This window comes from Pseudophryne corroboree, chromosome 8, assembly GCF_028390025.1.
Source record: "Pseudophryne corroboree isolate aPseCor3 chromosome 8, aPseCor3.hap2, whole genome shotgun sequence".
In the NCBI taxonomy this organism is placed as follows: Eukaryota; Metazoa; Chordata; class Amphibia; order Anura; family Myobatrachidae; genus Pseudophryne; species Pseudophryne corroboree.
The window spans coordinates 344,947,265-344,966,111 of NC_086451.1; the positions used below are offsets into that span (position 1 = coordinate 344,947,265).

An 18,847-nucleotide genomic window follows, 5' to 3' on the forward strand; every position below is an offset into this window, starting at 1 on the left:
TACTGCAGACTTTCCTAATAAACGTACATTACCTTTAAGAATGTGATTCTCCATTAGTGGAATCACGTTGTCCTCACCTGTGTAGAGATGAAAAATGTAACGATGCTAAAAAGTTTTCAACGAGGTAGGAGAGAGCATGTTGATATATTGCAGTACACCACATCTGCCAGTAGATGGCACATGTACTGTATATTACACAGGCGAGCTCCGGTATGACCCAATAGAAGAGCATCCCACAGCCGAAGCTCATTGTACCTAGGGCAGCAGGAGAGTAGCTGGGAATATATCCTTCCTCTCCTCCTCACGCTGCATACTAGTGTCCCATGCTAACAAGACCCCTATCCCTGCTGCTACTGCCTGGGAACTGGGCAGCCTCCTGCACCTGTTCTGCCAGCCAGGTGCTCTGGCATGCATTGCCCTGTAGTGTAAGCAGCATCTAAGTGTGCAGCGTGGTGCAGACTGAGGCCGGACACATGGCAGGCTGGGTGCTCTGTATGGCTGTGCTTATGGCATGGGTGGCTGTGGCAGCATCTAAAGGACAGCTGAGCTGTAAAGAGGTCCGGGCTAGTTTCCTTACTCTGCAGCCTGGAGTGAGATGGGTCCCGGAATCACCTGTGTCAGGTAAGTTCTTACACCTTTCCCACTTTACTTTTCACTGCCTTGCTTTATATTGTGATTTATTAAACCATGCTAGAGAGACCTGTGACTCTGCTACTGAAATACCAGAGAGTTTGCCAAGGCATGCTGGGGCTTGTAGTTAGTTCCTGGAGAGCCTCAGATTGTGAAACTCATTTGCTGAAGTTCCTGTAGAGTCACTTTGTATGTGGTATCCCCACTCACACACCCCTCGATAAAACAACATGTTTAAGATACAACTGAGAGATGCAATCAAATTATATTTTAATATATTCTATTTTAATGACAGAGTTCGCTTACCATGAGCAAAAGCCTCATAAAGAGCAACTAGTAGCAGAAACTGACATTTCACGGAACTGATAGATCTGTTTAATTAAGAAGGTGGGGGGGGGGGGGTTCACAATTTTTAATACTACAAAAATGTATTCAATTTATTATTTTTAAATCGGTACTAATTCCAGAGAGAGAGGAGAGAAGAGAGATGCTGTTTAGTGGTATCTAGTACTGTGCAATGCTCTGTGTCATGGTCTGAACATTACATTTGTTTGCTGCTGAACATACATGAAAGCCACATGTGCTCCCATTAGAACACTAGTACAATGTACAGTATATTGTGTATGGATCGTGTAATCTATGATGATTATCTGTGAACACTGTAATTATGGGAGCTTTTATGGCCCTTCATGACCTGACCAAATTTTAGTTTTGGGATATACTGTAGGAATTTAATTAAACAGGAATACCACTTTCAACTTTGTTACTCTGCCCAAAGAAATGGTGTATTGTTGTGTTTATTTCTTGTGGAGGACAAGTTTTGTTTTTTTTGTTAGCAATTTGGAACTATTTCATAAGCGTCACCTAATGCAAAGCAGGGAAAAATATGTTTTTTCATGATTGGTAGTCACAGATAATTTAGCGAACTTTGTGCAAATATGCGGCACAATTGAATCCACTAGGTACAGCATTATCAAATATGGTCTGACATAAGTATAGAGCCCAAGAACAACACTGCTTGCTTGTTTTAGTTTGAAAACAATTGTTTTCCCTGGATGATGAGCCACAGCTACATGGGAAAAGGGGTTTGGTATGAAATCCCGGGAAAAGGACTGAGGTGAGAATAGAAATATTCAGGGGATGCAGTATTTTTGTGGGTTTGTAAATGTTGTATGACCTTTATGCATTACCTCATGATCTGTGGTCAGAACAGGGCTGTATATATGGTGCTATACCGCTACTTATCCTACTGCTTCAATTGTAATACTATCAAATTCCATTCCCTTACATTTTCCATACCAATAAATATCCGCTGTGTATGAGTGTGTGACACCAGTGTACAATTTGACACACAGAAATTGATGCATTCTTGATTGGAACGGCTGAGTTGTTTTGCAGCAGTTTTTCATTGTTTCAGATGTTTTCTAGATTTTTTTTTTCTTTATATATGAGGGGGGGGGGGGGGGGGCGGCAAGTGCACCTATAATATGGGAGTCTATTTACTAAGCCTTGGATGGAGATAAAGTGGACAGAGATAAAGGCCCAGCCAATCAGCTTCGGACTGCCATGTAACAGGCTGTGTTTGAAAAATGACAGTTAGGAGCTGGTTGGCCGGCACTTTACCTCCGTCCACTTTATCTCCAGCCAAGGCTTAGTAAATACACCCCATGGTTTGCAACTAGCTTTGGATCTGCTACTGGCCTAATGGATCTGCCACCCCTCAAGAAGGGTATCCCAGTGACATCATTATGATGCCAAGGCGTTTCTATGGCAACTGAATATGAATGGTTGCTATCATATAGTGTGCTGTGTTTTTAGAACTGGATGCCCAAGTACCACACAGAATGATACCTGGACATAGTGCTAGACCTGGAGGTTAGTTCCTGTGGCAGCGCAACAGAAAGGGCTGCGTAGTACAATTCCAGCTGATTGTATTATTTAAGTCCTGGCAGGATATAGTACATCCTGGCATCACATAGATACTGTTGGGCAGTTGGGAAGCATTTTAAATATTTTGTTCCATATCTCATTATGCATTATTAGCTTCTAGTAATAATACCAGGCTTTTATGCTTATGTTCTATTGTCATTAGCGCTGTCCATGTTTTGTTTGTATTGTGTTTTCGTAATAGAATGCATCAGATATCTAAAACTGGCACCAGTTACTGCAAACAATGAAACGACAAATCTTCATATCACTACATTGCCAACTGTTCCCTATTTCCAGTGACAGTCTCAGGCTTTAATGGTTTGTCTCTGGTACAATTCTGTTTGCAGTACTTACCAACGGTATAATAAAATGTCTCCTTTTTTTCTGCTTGTTAGATGTAATTCTGAGAAAGGATTTCAATTAGCCGCAATAATGTGGTGATTTACCACAATCAGAATTTATGCGGACATCGGCAAAAAATTACTGTGAGAAGCAGCTTATCACGGGTTTGTGCGCACCTTCGATTCTACTTATCCTATTGCAAATTTGTAAAAACGGGATGCTTGCAATAATTCTTGCCATCAAAACCAGAGAAAAGCGTAGAAGGAAATGGGGAAATCTTCCTGTACCCCCAAAAAAGCCAAACTAACATAGGAAAACAGTATAAAAGTCTATTAGTGGTCAAAATAAAACGGGTTGGGGTATTTAAATTGTGTCAAATGGCTGTTATATGCAGTAAAAAAAAAAAACAGTAAAACATTGGAGAAATTATTATTATTATTATTATTATTATTATTAAAGCATGTGTTTTTAAGCAAAAAATGTGCTTACAGTTGGGGGTACACCAAAATGGGTATAAGTATATATGTGGGTCATTTTAAACCACTTAAAAAAAAAAGATTACTCCCACCTGTAAGCCTAAAAGCACTTGTCCAACTCATAATGCACCCCAATACCTTGTACCCCTATTTCCTTCACTTTGCATTTTTGACCCAAGAAATGACATCATTATAGGCCAATCAAAAATAATTAAAAACTTCTAAGTGCCTAATTAGTTATTCAGGAGTTATCCCAGGGATTCTGAACCAAATCCCAACATTTTATCTTAAAATAGTTATTTTTCCCAAGTTTATCACTTGCTCAGAGGTGGTGGCGTAAAATTCAGAGTACATTTTATGGCGAATTATCGCTGGTAAATCTCAGTTTATACTGTGAAAACGGGTTATTGCGGATAAGTGAATTCCCCCCTAAGTACCATATCTTATTCTGCAGACTTTCTAAGTTAATATTTATTTAAAAGTAATATTAAAGGTTAAAAACCTCATGCTGCAGCCCGGCTCATCTTCCTCACCAAACACACTACATCTACCTCCCCTCTCCTACAAGCCCTTCACTGGCTTCCCTTCCCTTCCCTTCCCTTTCAGAATCCAATTCAAACTTCTCACACTCACTTACAAAGCCCTCACCTACTCCTCTCCCATTTACATCTCTGACCTTATCTCCCTTTACTCTCCCACCCCAGTCCTCTTCGCTCTGCTAATGCACACGGACTCTCCTGTCTTCTGATTACTTCCTCCCACTCCTAAGATTTTTTACATGCTGCTCCCTTTCTCTGGAATTCTTTACCTCTCCCCCTCAGACTCTCCACCTCCCTACAGAACTTCAAACGGGCTCTTAAGACCAACTTCTTTACCAAACCCAGCCAAATCTCATCCTAACCCTCTGTCCCATGCTCGGTCTACCCCATCTGTGTCACCCCTGTCTGTCTGCCCTTCCCCTTTAGAATGTAAGCTCTCACGAGTAGGGCCCTCTTCCCTCATGTGCTTATACTTTTATTACTTTAATAATCCTCAAATGCCCAAATCGCGCAGTTTTTTGGCCACCTTGAAACTTATCTCTATATCGTCTACTGGTGTAGTTATGCTTAATAATTAACCTGTACTTGTCCTATATTGTCTTCAACTGTAAGTCACTGTTTTCTTGTTTTGATAATGTGCATATGTACTCTGTAATTGGGCGCTGCGGAACCCTTGTGGCGCCATATAAATAAAGGATGATAATAATAATAAGATTTTAAACCTACCGGTAAATCTTTTTCTCGTAGTCCGTAGAGGATGCTGGGACTCCGTAAGGACCATGGGGATAGACGGGCTCCGCAGGAGACATGGGCACTTTAAGAAAGACTTTGACTCTGGGTGTGCACTGGCTCCTCCCTCTATGCCCCTCCTCCAGACCTCAGTTAGAGAAACTGTGCCCAGAGGAGACGGACAGTACGAGGAAAGGATTTTTGTAATCCAAGGGCGAGATTCATACCAGCCACACCAATCACACCGTATAACTTGTGATAAACTACCCAGTTAACAGTATGAAAAACAACATAGCATCAGTCCAAGACCGATGAAACTATAACATAACCCTTATGTAAGCAATAACTATATACAAGTCTTGCAGAAGTAGTCCGCACTTGGGATGGGCGCCCAGCATCCTCTACGGACTACGAGTAAAAGATTTACCGGTAGGGTTAAAATCTTATTTTCTCTAATGTCCTAGAGGATGCTGGGACTCCGTAAGGACCATGGGGATTATACCAAAGCTCCCAAACGGGCGGGAGAGTGCGGATGACACTGCAGCACCGACTGAGCAAACAGGAGGTCCTCCTCAGCCAGGGTATCAAACTTATAGAACTTTGCAAAGGTGTTTGACCCCGACCAAGTAGCAGCTCGGCACAGCTGTAGTGCCGAGACCCATCGGGCAGCCGCCCAAGAAGAGCCCACCTTCCTAGTGGAATGGGCCTTAACCGATTTTGGTAACGGCAATCCTGCCGTAGAATGCGCCTGCTGAATCGTGTTACAGATCCAGCGAGCAATAGTCTGCTTTAAAGCAGGGCCGCCAACCTTGTTGGCTGCATACAGGACAAACAGTGCTTCTGTTTTTCTGATCCTAGCCGTTCTGGCCACGTAAAGTTTCAAAGCCCTGACCACATCAAGGGACTCGGAATCCTCCAAGTCACGCGTAGCCACAGGCACGACAATAGGTTGGTTCATATGAAAGGATGAGACCACCTTAGGCAGAAATTGAGGACGGGTCCGCAATTCCGCTCTATCCATATGGAAAACCAGATAGGGGCTTTTATGTGATAAAGCCGCCAATTCCGAACTCGCCTAGCCGAAGCCAAGGCTAACAACATGACCACCTTCCAGGTGAGATATTTTAACTCCACTGTCTTAAGTGTTTCAAACCAATGTGACTTCAGGAAACTTAACACCACGTTAAGGTCCCAAGGCGCCACCGGAAGTACAAAAGGAGGCTGAATATGCAGTACTCCCTTCACAAAAGTCTGTACTTCAGGTAATGAGGCCAATTCCTTTTGAAAGAAAATGGATAAGGCCGAAATCTGAACTTTAATGGAGCCTAATTTTAGGCCCAAATTCACTCCAGTTTGTAGGAAGTGAAGAAAACGGCCCAGGTGGAATTCTTCTGTAGGAGCATTCCTGGCCTCCCACCAAGAAACATATTTTCTCCATATTCGGTGATAATGTTTAGATGTCATGTCCTTCCTAGCCTTTATTAGCGTAGGAATGACCTCATCCGGAATACCTTTTTCCGCTAGGATCCGGCGTTCAACCGCCATGCCGTCAAACGCAGCCGCGGTAAGTCTTGGAACAGACAGGGACCTTGTTGTAACAGGTCCTGCCTTAGAGGAAGAGGCCACGGATCTTCTGTGAGCATTTCTTGCAGATCCGGATACCAGGTCCTTCGTGGCCAATCTGGAACAATGAGAATTGTTCTCGCTCCTCTTTTTCTTATTATCCTCAACACCTTGGGTATGAGAGAAAGAGGAGGAAACACATATACCGACTGGAACACCCACGGTGTCACTAGGGCGTCCACAGCTACCGCCTGAGGGTCTCTCGAACTGGCGCAATACCTTTGTAGCTTTTTGTTGAGACGGGATGCCATCATGTCTATTTGGGGTAGTCCCCACCGAATTGCAATCTGCGCGAAGACTTCCTGATGAAGTCCCCACTCTCCCGGATGCAGACCGTGTCTGCTGAGGAAGTCTGCTTCCCAGTTGTCCACTCCCGGAATGAACACTGCTGACAGAGCGCTTACATGATTCTCCACCCAGCGAAGAATTCTGGTGGCTTCCGCCATTGCCACTCTGCTCCTTGTGCCGCCTTGGCGGTTTACATGAGCTACTGCAGTGATGTTGTCTGACTGGATCAGAACTGGTCGATTGCGAAGTAAGATCTCCGATTGACGTAGGGCGTTGTATATGGCCCTTAGTTCCAGGATGTTGATGTGAAGACAAGTCTCCACCAAAGTCCTTGGAAATTTCTTCCCTGTGTGACTGCTCCCCAACCTCGGAGGCTCGCGTCCATGGTCACCAGGAACCAGTCCTGAATGCCGAACCTGCGGCCCTATAGAAGGTGAGCACCCTGCAGCCACCACAGGAGAGATACCCTGGCCCTGGGGGAGAGGGTGATCAACTGATGAATCTGTAGATGTGACCCGGACCACTTGTCCAGTAGGTCCCATTTGAGAGTCCTCGCATGGAACCTGACGAAGGGAATGTTTTTCCCCGGACTCGGGTGCAGTGATGCACTGACACCTGTCTTGGTTTCAATAAGTTCCTGACCAGAGTCATGAGTTCCTGGGCCTTCTCTATCCGAAGGTAAACCCATTTCTGGTCCGTATCCAGAATCATACCCAAGAAGGGCAGACTAGTCATAGGAACCAACTGTGACTTCAGGATATTGAGAATCCAGCCGTGTTGCTGTGACACCTTCAGCGAAAGTGACACGCTGTTCAACTACTGCTCTTTTGATCTCGCCCTTATAGGAGATCGTCCAAGTATGAGATAACTGTGACCCCTTGCTTGCGTAGGAGCACCATCATTTCCGCCAATTACCCTGAAATTGGTAATGACAATACTGTACCGCAATTCTCAAGTATGCCTGATGGGGTGGATAAATGGGAACATGAAGGTATGCAGCCTTTATGTCTAGATACACCATCAAATCCCCCCTTCCCAGGCTGGCCATGATCGCTCTGAGCGATTCCACTTTAAATTTGAACCTTTTCCAGTATAGGTTCAGAGTTTTTAATTTTAAAATAGGTCTGACCGAACCGTACGGTTTCGGGACTACAGCCAAGGTTGATTAATATCCCCTTCCTTGTTGCAGGAGGGGAACCTTGATCACCACCTGTTGGAGATACAATGTGTGAATTGTATTTAATATTATCTCCCTTTCTGGGGGAGAAGCCGGTAGGTCCGATAAGGAAAACCGGCGAGGAGGCACCTTTCGAATTCCAGCTTGTAACCCTGAGAACAATTTTTATTGTCCCGGGATCCACCTGAGAGTGAACTCAGATGTGGCTGAAGAGTCGAAGACATGCTCCCCCTGGGACGGACTCCCTTAGCGGAGCTCCCGCGTCATGCGGTGGATGTAGTAGAGGCCGGGGAGGACTTCCGTTCCTGGGAACTAGCTGTGTCCTGTGCCCTTACCTCTGGTAAGAAAGGACGCTCCTCGTACTTTCTTGTTATTCTGCGACCGAAAGGACTGCATTTGATAATGTCGTGCTTTCTTAGTCTGTGAGGGAATATAAGGCAAAAGATCAGAATTACCAGCTATAGCTGTGGAGACCAGGTCCGAGAGCCCTTCGCCACACAATTCCTCAGCCTTGTAAGGTAAACCCTCCATATGCCTCTTTTAGTCGGCATCACCTGTCCATTGCATGTTCCACAGGACACGTCTAGCAGAAATCGACATAGCGTTGATTCTAGAACCCAGTAAACTAACGTCTCTTTGGGCATGTCTTTTATATATATATATATATATATATATATAAGACAACATCTTTTATATATATATATATATATATATATACACTAGGGACAATAACATGGTATCCTTATCAAGGGTTTCAATCTCCACTGATAAGGTATCTGTCCACGCTGCTACCAGGGCCGTCTTTTCGTATGGGCTCAATGGGCTCTTGCCCAAGGGCCCCAAGAGAATAAGGGGTGCTAGGCTGATAGCTGAGAGTCCCCTCTTTCCAGGGGTACCAGATTTTTGAAAATCGGCTCTGGGGAACCAGAGATATCCGACTTGAAAGCAGTGGTCCCCATCCAAGCCTGTTAATTGCTGTTCCCAGCCAGATATTTCGGGTTCTGTCTGACTTTGAGTATTTCTAAGGGTATAAGCCAAAAGCTGGGACTCTCCCCTTTTAGTGGACACTGGCAGCTTGTTTCTACTATGCCCAGAACCAGAGATATCAGCCTTCAAGCAGCTGGTCCCTGCTCCAGCTTCACATGCCTAATATGCAGTTGTATATATTCATTGGTGAATTGCTCTGGCTTCTGAACTCTGATCCCCTAGTCCCCAGAACCTTCTGAAAGGTGGGACTCTCTAGTATGTTATTCCATTCAAAGCTAAGAAATATATTTTCAGGAACTTGAGATATCTGCAGTCAAGCAAGCTGCCCTCCCACCGTAAAATTATAAATGTTAAGCCCACTCCACTAGCCACCCCTCCCCTACGTATTAAACACCCCCTACTACACTGGAAGTCATGTACCAGGGCTTCTTCATTCAGCCCAATGACCCCTTCTACAGTTTAGCCCCATCTGTGCAGTAAAGGAGTAATTAGCAGAAATCACTGCTTCAGGTCCTACATGCTGAGCAGAAGATAGAACACCACCTACTGCCAGCGGGACATCAAAGCTGCTGCTGATAGCTCCTCCCACCCCTACCGCTGGAGCATGGGTAGGGGGCCCAGTGCATTGCTGTGCCCAGGGGCCTACACTGCTGTTAAGACGGCTCTGGCTGCTACAGCGCTATAAACCCATGCCGACACAATCGCCGGTCTGAGTAGTGTACCAGAATGTGTGTAAATGGACTTCAAAAAGTACTTTTACTGCATGCTATCTGCAGGATCCCTGAGGATAGCTGTTAAGTCAGCGCTACCTTTTTGGGTAAACATGTCAATGCCTTGTACACCCTAGGGGAAGATTCCCATCGTATCCTGGCCCCATTAGGGAAAGGATACTCCCTGAGAATTCTTTTTGGGAAGCTGCAGCTTCTTGTCTGGAGATTCCCGCTCTTTTTCTTCATGAGAGGAGGGAAATTTACCTCAGCTTACCTCTTCCCCTTAAACATGTGTACCCTCGTGTCAGGGACAGATGAGTCATCAGTGATATGCAAAACATATTTTATTACAATAATCATATATTGAATACTTTTCTGCCAGTTTAGGCTGTACTTTGCATTATCGTAGTCGACACTGGAGTCAGACTCTGTGTCGATATTAGTGTCTATTATTTTGGATAGTGAGTGTTGTGAGACTCTGAAGGTCTCTGTGACATAGAGACAGACATGGGTAGATTCCCTGTCTGTTCTCTAATCTTTTGTGTAATAAATTCATCTTAGCACTTGATTTCACATATCCAATCAGGTGTCGGCGTTGTCGACGGAGACACCACACACACACACATTTGCTCCATCTCCTCCTTAGGAGAGCCTTTTACCGCAGACATGTCGACACACACGTACCGACACACCACACACTCAGGGAATGCTCTTCTGAAGACAGTGCCCCCACAAGGCCCTTTGGAGAGACAGAGAGAGAGTATGCCAGCACACACCCCAGCGCAATATGACCCAGGAAAAACACAGCAATATAATGTTTACCCCGTAGCGCTGTTATTATTATCTGCGCCGAATTATGTGCCCCCCTTCTTCTTTAAAACCCTCTCTTCTACAGTGGTATAAGCAGGGGAGAGTCCGGGGAGCTTCCTCTCAGCGGTGCTGTGGAGAAAAACATGGCGCTGGTGAGTGCTGAGGAAGAAGCCCCGCCCCCTCGGCGGCGGGCTTCAGTCCCGCTAAAAGTATAAAATTGGCGGGGGCTCATGCATTTATACAGTGTCCAGCTGTATATATGCTCTCTTTTGCCAAATAAGAGGTTTATATTGCTGCCCAGGGTGCCCCCCCCCTGCGCCCTGCACCCTTACAGTGACTGCGGTTTGTGAGGTGTATGGGAGCAATGGCGCACAGCTGCAGTGCTGTGCATTATCTCAGTGAAGATCAATGAAGTCTTCTGCCGCCTCTGAAGATCTTTTCCTCTCATACTCACCCGGCTGCTATCTTCCGGCTCTGTGAGGAGGATGGTTCCGGTATGAATGGTCGACCATGTTATGGTCGACAGTCATTAGGTCGACTACTAATGGTCGACATTGACATGGTCGACACATGAAAATGGTCGACATATGAAAGGTCGACACATGAAAAGGTCGACATGAGTTTTTTTAACTTTTTTGGGTGTCGTTTTTTGCGTAAAGTGACTGGGAACCCCAATTAGTGCACCGCGTCCCCTCGCATGGCTCGCTTCGCTCGTCATGCTTCGGGCATGGTGCCTTCGCTACCGCTTCGCTCGGCACAGATTACTGTTCCAATCGTAGTCCACGTGGATCGTAAAGTATGGAAAAGTTCCCCAAAAGGAAAAAAGTTAAAAAACTCGTGTCAACCTTTTCATGTGTCGACCTTTCATGTGTCGACCATGTGTCCATGTCGACCATGTCAATGTCGACCAATAGTGGTCGACCATAACATGGTCGACCATGTGAACGGATACCGAGGAGGATGGCGGCGCGGCTCCGGGACGAACTCCAGGGTGAGACCTGTGTTATGACTCCCTCTGGAGCTAATGGTGTCCAGCAGCCTAAGAAACAGAGCCCTGAAACTCAGAGAAGTGGGTCTGTTTCTCTCTCCTCAGTCCCTCGATGCAGGGAGTCTGTTGCCAGCAGGCTCCCTGAAAATAAAAAAACCTAACAAAAATGCTTTCTTACAGGAAACTCAGGAGAGCTCCTGAAATGCACCCAGCTCCTCTGCGCACAGTATCAAACTGAGGTCTGGAGGAGGGGCATAGTGGGAGGAGCCAGTGCACACCCAGTCAAAGTCTTTCTTAAAGTGCCCATGTCTCCTGCGGAGCCCGTCTATCCCCATGGTCCTCACGGAGTCCCAGCATCCTCTAGGACGTTAGAGAAAATAATAATAATAATAATAATAATAATAAGAAGAAGAATATCAGTCATATCATGACAGGGAATCTAGTGCTCCAAGATTTATTAAGACAGTATCGCACATGACATGCCTCACTTGGTTTGGCCACAAACCTCAAATTGTCATAAAAAGCACCTGAAATATGGGATAATTTTTCCTTATGCCTTTTTATTTATTTCTTTTTTTCCCTTATTATTTTTCAAAAAGTGGAACTCAAGTCCAAATCTGGCTTTACAGTTCTACTGTGTAAGCTGGGAAGACTGGCAGAGACTGGCACAGCAAAGCAGAAAGTTAATTCTTGCAGCTCTGAGCCAGAATTGCTGGGTCTCCTAAGTATCGCTCGGCTACATAGCAATATTTTTGTGAACTTACAAAATTAATCTACGGGATCGGACAGGACGGGACAGATTCATCATTAAGATCAGGGACATTTTCATAAATGTGACATCTGGAAAAGCTTGGTTTAATGAAGGAAAATGTCTAAACAGTGCATTGTCTAACTTTGTATATTGTGACATGGTTTATTATGACTTAAAGCTTCAATGAGTCTGCAAAACTGTTGGAACATATATATTGTGGGCATTAAATCTAGGTTTGTATGGTGCATAAAATCAGGAACCAACCGGTGGCACCACCCATGGGGCAAGGCCAAGTGGGCCTCACGACTGCCTATGGCTAGTCCCAGTGAACCAGTCCTAAGAGGCTCCTGGTCCTTGCCACACATATGATACTGGAAGGAACTTTAGCCAGGAGGAGCCATACAGAATGTATAGGTGCAAGAGAGAAACGTGGCGGGCGGTTGGCGGTTGAAGAGATGACAGTGAAATCTAGGACGTGAAGGGTTGTGGAGGTGCTAGAGAGACATGGAAGGGGAAGGGGTGCTGAATGTCCAGTATGGTACTGCGTTGGCTGTAAACACTGTACATATGCAAATTGCACTTCTCAGACACCAATTATCCCTTTTAAAAATACTTCTTACATCTGAATATACTATATGGCATTTTCAAATTTGCTGTGTCTTCAGCAGTTTTGGCAGCTGGATTTAAAGGGGCAATATTACATTCAAAACCTAGTATGTTTTATATTGAATGTGGTTGAACCTTTAAAACCACAGCTAATTTGATTGTTCTGCATAGTAAGTTCACCTGCTAGTGTTTATTACAGCTACTGCCATTACAGACTGCCATCACCAATCTGTGATTTACTGACTGTCAGTAAATAAATAAGCCAAACTTTACTTCTCAGTTAAAAGGATGGTAGTAGCATGGTTGGTGTAATGGTTAGCATTACTGCCTCCCAACGCGGAGATTGTTGGATCAATTAAAAAAATTAACCCTTGTGTGTGTGCATCAGGGTCATATCTAGAGAGGAGGAGGCCTGTGTGCAGGTTCTGTCATGGCCCCTCCTCTCTAGCCGGCGGCAGCACTGTGCCTCTGGGGACCCTAGCACTGTCCTAGAGTTTACAGCGCATGCGCAGATCTCTGGGATAATGGCACGGCTGCAATTTTCCCAGTGATTTTACTACTGCGCATGCGCTAAACACGGGGAAAATGGCGCCGCAACATTTTTCCAGTGATTTATGCAGTGCTGCTGCTTCGCCACAGAACTCTGGAGGGTAGGTATTACGAATAATGGGTGTGCGGTGTGGGCCCCCCTGTACCTTAGGGGCCTGAGTGCACCACACACACTGCACCCATTATAAATACGCCAGTCGTGTGCATGTATATGTGGATTGTGTAAGCTCCACTGGGACAAGGACTCATGTGAATGTACAAATGTTCTGTGCAAAGCGCTGCAGAATACGTATGCGCTATATAAATAACTGGTTATAGACTAGGGCACAAGGAATCTATCATTTTGAATGTGAAACCCTTTCGCTCTCAATCTAAATTTAATTTACATTTTCATATCACATAAACAAAAATCTGTAAAAAAAATAATAATAATAAAAAAAAATAATAAAAAAATATATATAGCATATACCATTCAGCAGCACTCCATTCACCATCAGAATAATATATATACAGCCGGTGCCTTCCCCAAGTTTCAAGCAGCGTCGTGAACCGAGAGTATATAGCAGCAGTGGGCGGCACTCAAAGCTCCCCGCAGGGAATAATACACAGACGACGTCTGATAAAGTCAATGTTTCAATGTTGAAACGTTGGGTCCTGATGAAAATGTTACATCAATAACATTGAAACGTTGACTTTATCAGACATCGTCTGTGTATTATTCCCTGCGGGGAGCTTTGAGTGCCGCCCACTGCTGCTATATATAAAAATTAAGGGGTCTATTTACTAAGCCTTGGATGGAGATAAAGTCGCTGGAGATAAAATACCAGCCAATCGGCTCCTAACTGCTATGTCACAGGTTGTGTTTGAAAAATGACAGGAGCCGATTGGCTGGTACTTTATGTCCAGCGACTTTATCTCCATCCCAGGCTTAGTAAATAGACCCCTAAGTCACAAGTACATCTGTATAAAATAATTTACAAGAGTTGAAACACTTGGTAGTTTTGCAGCAGCTATATCCAAATAGTGACTATCTGTATATGCATAACACAAAGAAATATAATTTCCTTGTTTTGGCCAAAGCGCTAATTGAATCCATTCCATAGCACTCTCTAGCAACACTTTTAAAATATATATCCATTTCTCTTCCAAAGACTAATTTAATTCTGGTGGACAAATTTGTAACGGAATATGTTTTTAAGGTGATAAGAGTAAAACACTTGGAAATCAATTGGCTCCCACTTGGCTTATGGCTTTCGTCATATGATAAGTTACCTGGCATTTGAGCTAATCTTACGGAGACTGTAGGTTGTAAAACAATATGTAAATGAGTGTAAGTAAATCGTGACAGTCACAATAGTACATAGCTGCTTTGGACGTGTTTGGAATTTGTAAGATGATTACTGGTTTGTATTGTGTACACTGTACAGCATGAATACTGCTCTATGACATGATCTGAGTAAATAACCTAATCGGACTGATCCAAGCCTTCGTCCATGGTTAGTGTTTAATAAAAGAATAATAATAATGGGATGTCACAAGATCATGACTAGAAAATGAAATTAGAGTGGAAATTGTAGTGTTAAATACATGTATTCCGCATGAAGTGTAACAGGCTGCTAAAGGCTTTGGTTCGCTTTGTTGATTTTGTTTGCAATGAGATGTGTGCAGAAAGAGGTTATTATAGTGTCAGAGGTGCATCCATATATTCCCATCGCTGGGTGTAGAATGCCAGCAGAGATGAACTATTTTAGTCCACAGGAGAGGAACTCTTGCTGTAGGCCATGTACACTCAGGAGATAAAATTATGACTTTGTTATTGTGACAATAAACTCCATAAAAAATACATAACTCATGAACCGGGACTCTGGAGACACATGTCAAAGCCTTGCCGCCTTCTTAGGTCAAGTGGAAAAGGGATGTGCTTGGTTAATATAGTCAGAGATTCCAGTATCATTTCTTCTAAATACACAAGCATGTCACTTTTGGGTGTCTATCATTTCCTAAATGGGCCCCCCAGAGATTTCCCCTCCTATGTTCCACAGATTTCACAGCAAGGCCTGGGGCACGAAAGGCAGCCCACTCAAGGGCATATGTTTCATCCTTAGCAGCAACGTCTACAATGAAATAGGCTTTGCACTACTGATTCCTTATTATATCTGGGGTTGCTTTGTTACCTGTAGCAATCTTTGACAACCGTGAAGTTTGTTTTTTTATTTTTTAGTGTGTGGGGGTTAGATCAGTAATCAGCACACACAGGGGCATATTCAATTGCGGATAATTACTGTGCCGAGCAGGGAAAGGTTATTCAACTAAATATATAGATGGCAACCAATAAGCGAGCGTTAAATAGCATTTCAGTAGTGAAAGTAGACATTGGAGGGGGTGGTGGGGAGTCGCAATTCTCTTTCTGACACAGGGCACCAAAAAGTCTACTTACGGCTCTGCCTGGCAGCAGGGGTGTATCTAGGGGTCCCAGCACCCCTGGCAAAGTAAGGGGCTGGCCCCCCCACACACACACACACACACACACACACACATTTAAAATAAGGTGTGAGTATTGGAAATGGGGCATGGTCTTGTGGGGGAAGGGCGTGGACACAATAGTACTTCCAAATCAAATTATGCCACACAGTAGTGTCCCTTTTTCACATTATATCGCACAGTAGTGTCTCATATTCGCGTTACACCATCATTCCCCCCTAACCAACCCTTACCAAAGCCTGACCCTAACCCGCCCCCGCCCAGCCTCTTCAGTGGTGCCTAACCCTAACCCACCCTTCCTAATCTCCATCCCTGCGGCCTAACCCTCCCACCCTCGCAGCCTAACCCTAACCCTCCCACGTGGCTTGCCAGTGGAGACTTTGGCACCAACTCAATCCGGATTTTGACATTCTGCACCGCTATCTATGTTGGGATGTCATCATCAGCATTCCAAGCAGTTTCGGTATGCTGGAGTCAGCTTTCCGACCACCTGGATGCCAAACGCCGGCATCTTGACTGCATCCCAAATGAAATGCCAATGAGCTGCTGTGAGATGAGCCTCAAATGGACTCAGCCATTAACCAAACACCATTAGTTGGATGGTAGAAGTGCTTCCTGTTAGAAGAAACATCAGGGTGCCATCACTTCCAAGATAAAATGATCAATTATACAATTAACTTATATACACTGCTCAAAAAAATAAAGGGAACACTTAAACAACACAATGTAACTCCAAGTCAATCACACTTCTGTGAAATCAAACTGTCCACTTAGGAAGCAACACTGATTGACAATCAATTTCACATGCTGTTGTGCATATGGAATAGACAACAGGTGGAAATTATAGGCAATTAGCAAGACACCCCCAATTATGGAGTTGTTCTGCAGGTGGTGACCACAGACCACTTCTCAGCTCCTATGCTTTCTGGCTGATGTTGTGGTCACTTTTGAAAGCTGGCGGTGCTTTCACTCTAGTGGTAGCATGAGACGGAGTCTACAACCCACACAAGTGGCTCAGGTAGTGCAGTTCATCCAGGATGGCACATCAATGCGAGCTGTGGCAAGGTTTGCTGTGTCTGTCAGCGTAGTGTCCAGAGCATGGAGGCGCTACCAGGAGACAGGCCAGTACATCAGGAGACGTGGAGGAGGCCGTAGGAGGGCAACAACCCAGCAGCAGGACCGCTACCTCCGCCTTTGTGCAAGGAGGAACAGGAGGAGCACTGCCAGAGCCCTGCAAAACGACCTCCAGCAAGCCACAAATGTGCATGTGTCTACTCAAACGATCAGAAACAGACTCCATGAGGGTGGTATGAGAGCCTGACGTCCACAGGTGGGGGTTGTGCTTACAGCCCAACACCGTGCAGGACGTTTGGCATTTGCCAGAGAACACCAAGATTGGCAAATTCGCCACTGGCGCCCTGTGCTCTTCACAGATGAAAGCAGGTTCTCACTGAGCACTGACAGACGTGACAGAGTCTGGAGACGCCAAGGAGAACGTTCTTCTGCCTGCAACATCCTCCAGCATGACCGGTTTGGCAGTGGGTCAGTAATGGTGTAAGGTGGCATTTCTTTGGGGGGCCGCACAGCCCTCCATGTGCTCGCCAGAGGGATCCTGACTGCCATTAGGTACCGAGATGAGATCCTCAGACCCCTTGTGAGACCATATGCTGGTGTGGTTGGTCCTGGGTTCCTCCTAATGCAAGACAATGCTAGACCTCATGTGGCTGGAGTGTGTCTGCAGTTCCTGCAAGATGAAGGCATTGATGCTATGGACTGGCCCGCCCGTTCCCCAGACCTGAATCCAATTGAGCACATCTGGGACATCATGTCTCGCTCCATCCACCAACAGCACCACAGACTGTCCAGGAGTTGGCGGATGTTTTAGTCCAGGTCTGGGAGGAGATCCCTCAGGAGACCATCCGCCACCTCATCAGGAGCATGCCCAGGTGTTGTAGGGAGGTCAAACAGGCACGTGGAGGCCACACACACTACTGAGCCTTATTTTGACTTGTTTTAAGGACATTACATCAAAGTTGGATCAGCCTGTAGTGTGTTTTTCCACTTTAATTTTGAGTGTGACTCCAAATCCAGACCTCCATGGGTTAATAAATTTTGATTTCCATTGAAATTTTTGTGTGATTTTGTTGTCAGCACATTCAACTATGTAAAGAACAAAGTATTTAATGAGAATGTTTAATTCATTCAGATCTAGGATGTGTTATTTTAGTGTTCCCTTTATTTTTTTGAGCAGTGTACATTTCCTTGAACCTGGCCTTGAAATAGGTAAGATATGTATTTTCTTTATTGCACTCAACAAGTTAAAGTTTTCGCTTACTTACTACTTACTTACATCTAACATGCATGAAAATCGTGTAGTTTTCCAGGTACTACAGTGCCTTCTCCCAAACACTATTTTATTATCTTCAACAACAAATAGATCTATAGCTCTGTGCTATATAACAATTGCTGTGTTCCTGGCGAGAGTGTTACTGCCGGCGTGTCCATCAGCATCGCACTGCACAAGTGCTGTGCTGCCGGACACCGGTGCCGCTCCAGCAGTAACAGACTCTTACCAGGCACAGTCTGATAGTACGTACTAGTTTTCTACCCTTTGGCCGCGGGTGGCACCGCCAGGCGGCGCCCCCTCCTTGTCTGGCGCCCCTGGCGAGTGCCATCCTGGCCAATGGGTAGATACACCCCTGCCTGGCAGTAATGTGCACAAAGAAGTAAGCTCAGTGAGAAACAGATGATGACATCTACAATAGCTAGTAGGCGATTGAAGTTAGGCAGAGAGTTATCAAGATTCGCAGCTGGAGAGTCAGCATGAATTTGGAAGGTGCTCATGGACAATGCTAGTGACTGATTTCATACAAATGCTCGATAACACTATATTTGTGGTGTTGCACCTAAAATGTCAGAATAAGTAACCTCGTAATTTTAAATGATTTGTATATTAATAAAACACAGACAACAGTGCTGGCGTTACAGTTATGTCACATATTATTGCCAAATAATAATTCAAATTGGTGGCGGCATTAAAGGGCGGACAGAACAACAAGCATGTATACAAAGCCAAATATTGGTATTCATCTCCCCACTTACCATAACACCCACCCGTCCAGGTGGTGTAGCCATTTCCCGGACAACACAATTGGCCTACAATGTAGAGCGCACCCAATAGGCCTAATGCGTATTACCATTCCGACCATAGCAAGGCCTAATCTGACCCACT

The 18,847-nt window shown here is 44.9% G+C and overlaps 1 protein-coding gene across 1 annotated transcript in view; it reads left to right on the forward strand.

Annotated features, from left to right (window-relative positions):
* Positions 1–202: 202 nt before the first annotated feature.
* The window catches only part of GPC3 (glypican 3), a 1,559,491-nt gene continuing 1,540,846 nt past the window's right edge, over positions 203–18,847 (forward strand). The window contains exon 1 of the mRNA XM_063937475.1: positions 203–621. Coding sequence (XP_063793545.1) covers positions 474–621 — 148 coding nt within the window. The 5' untranslated portion in view covers positions 203–473. The remainder of the gene's footprint in view (positions 622–18,847) is intronic.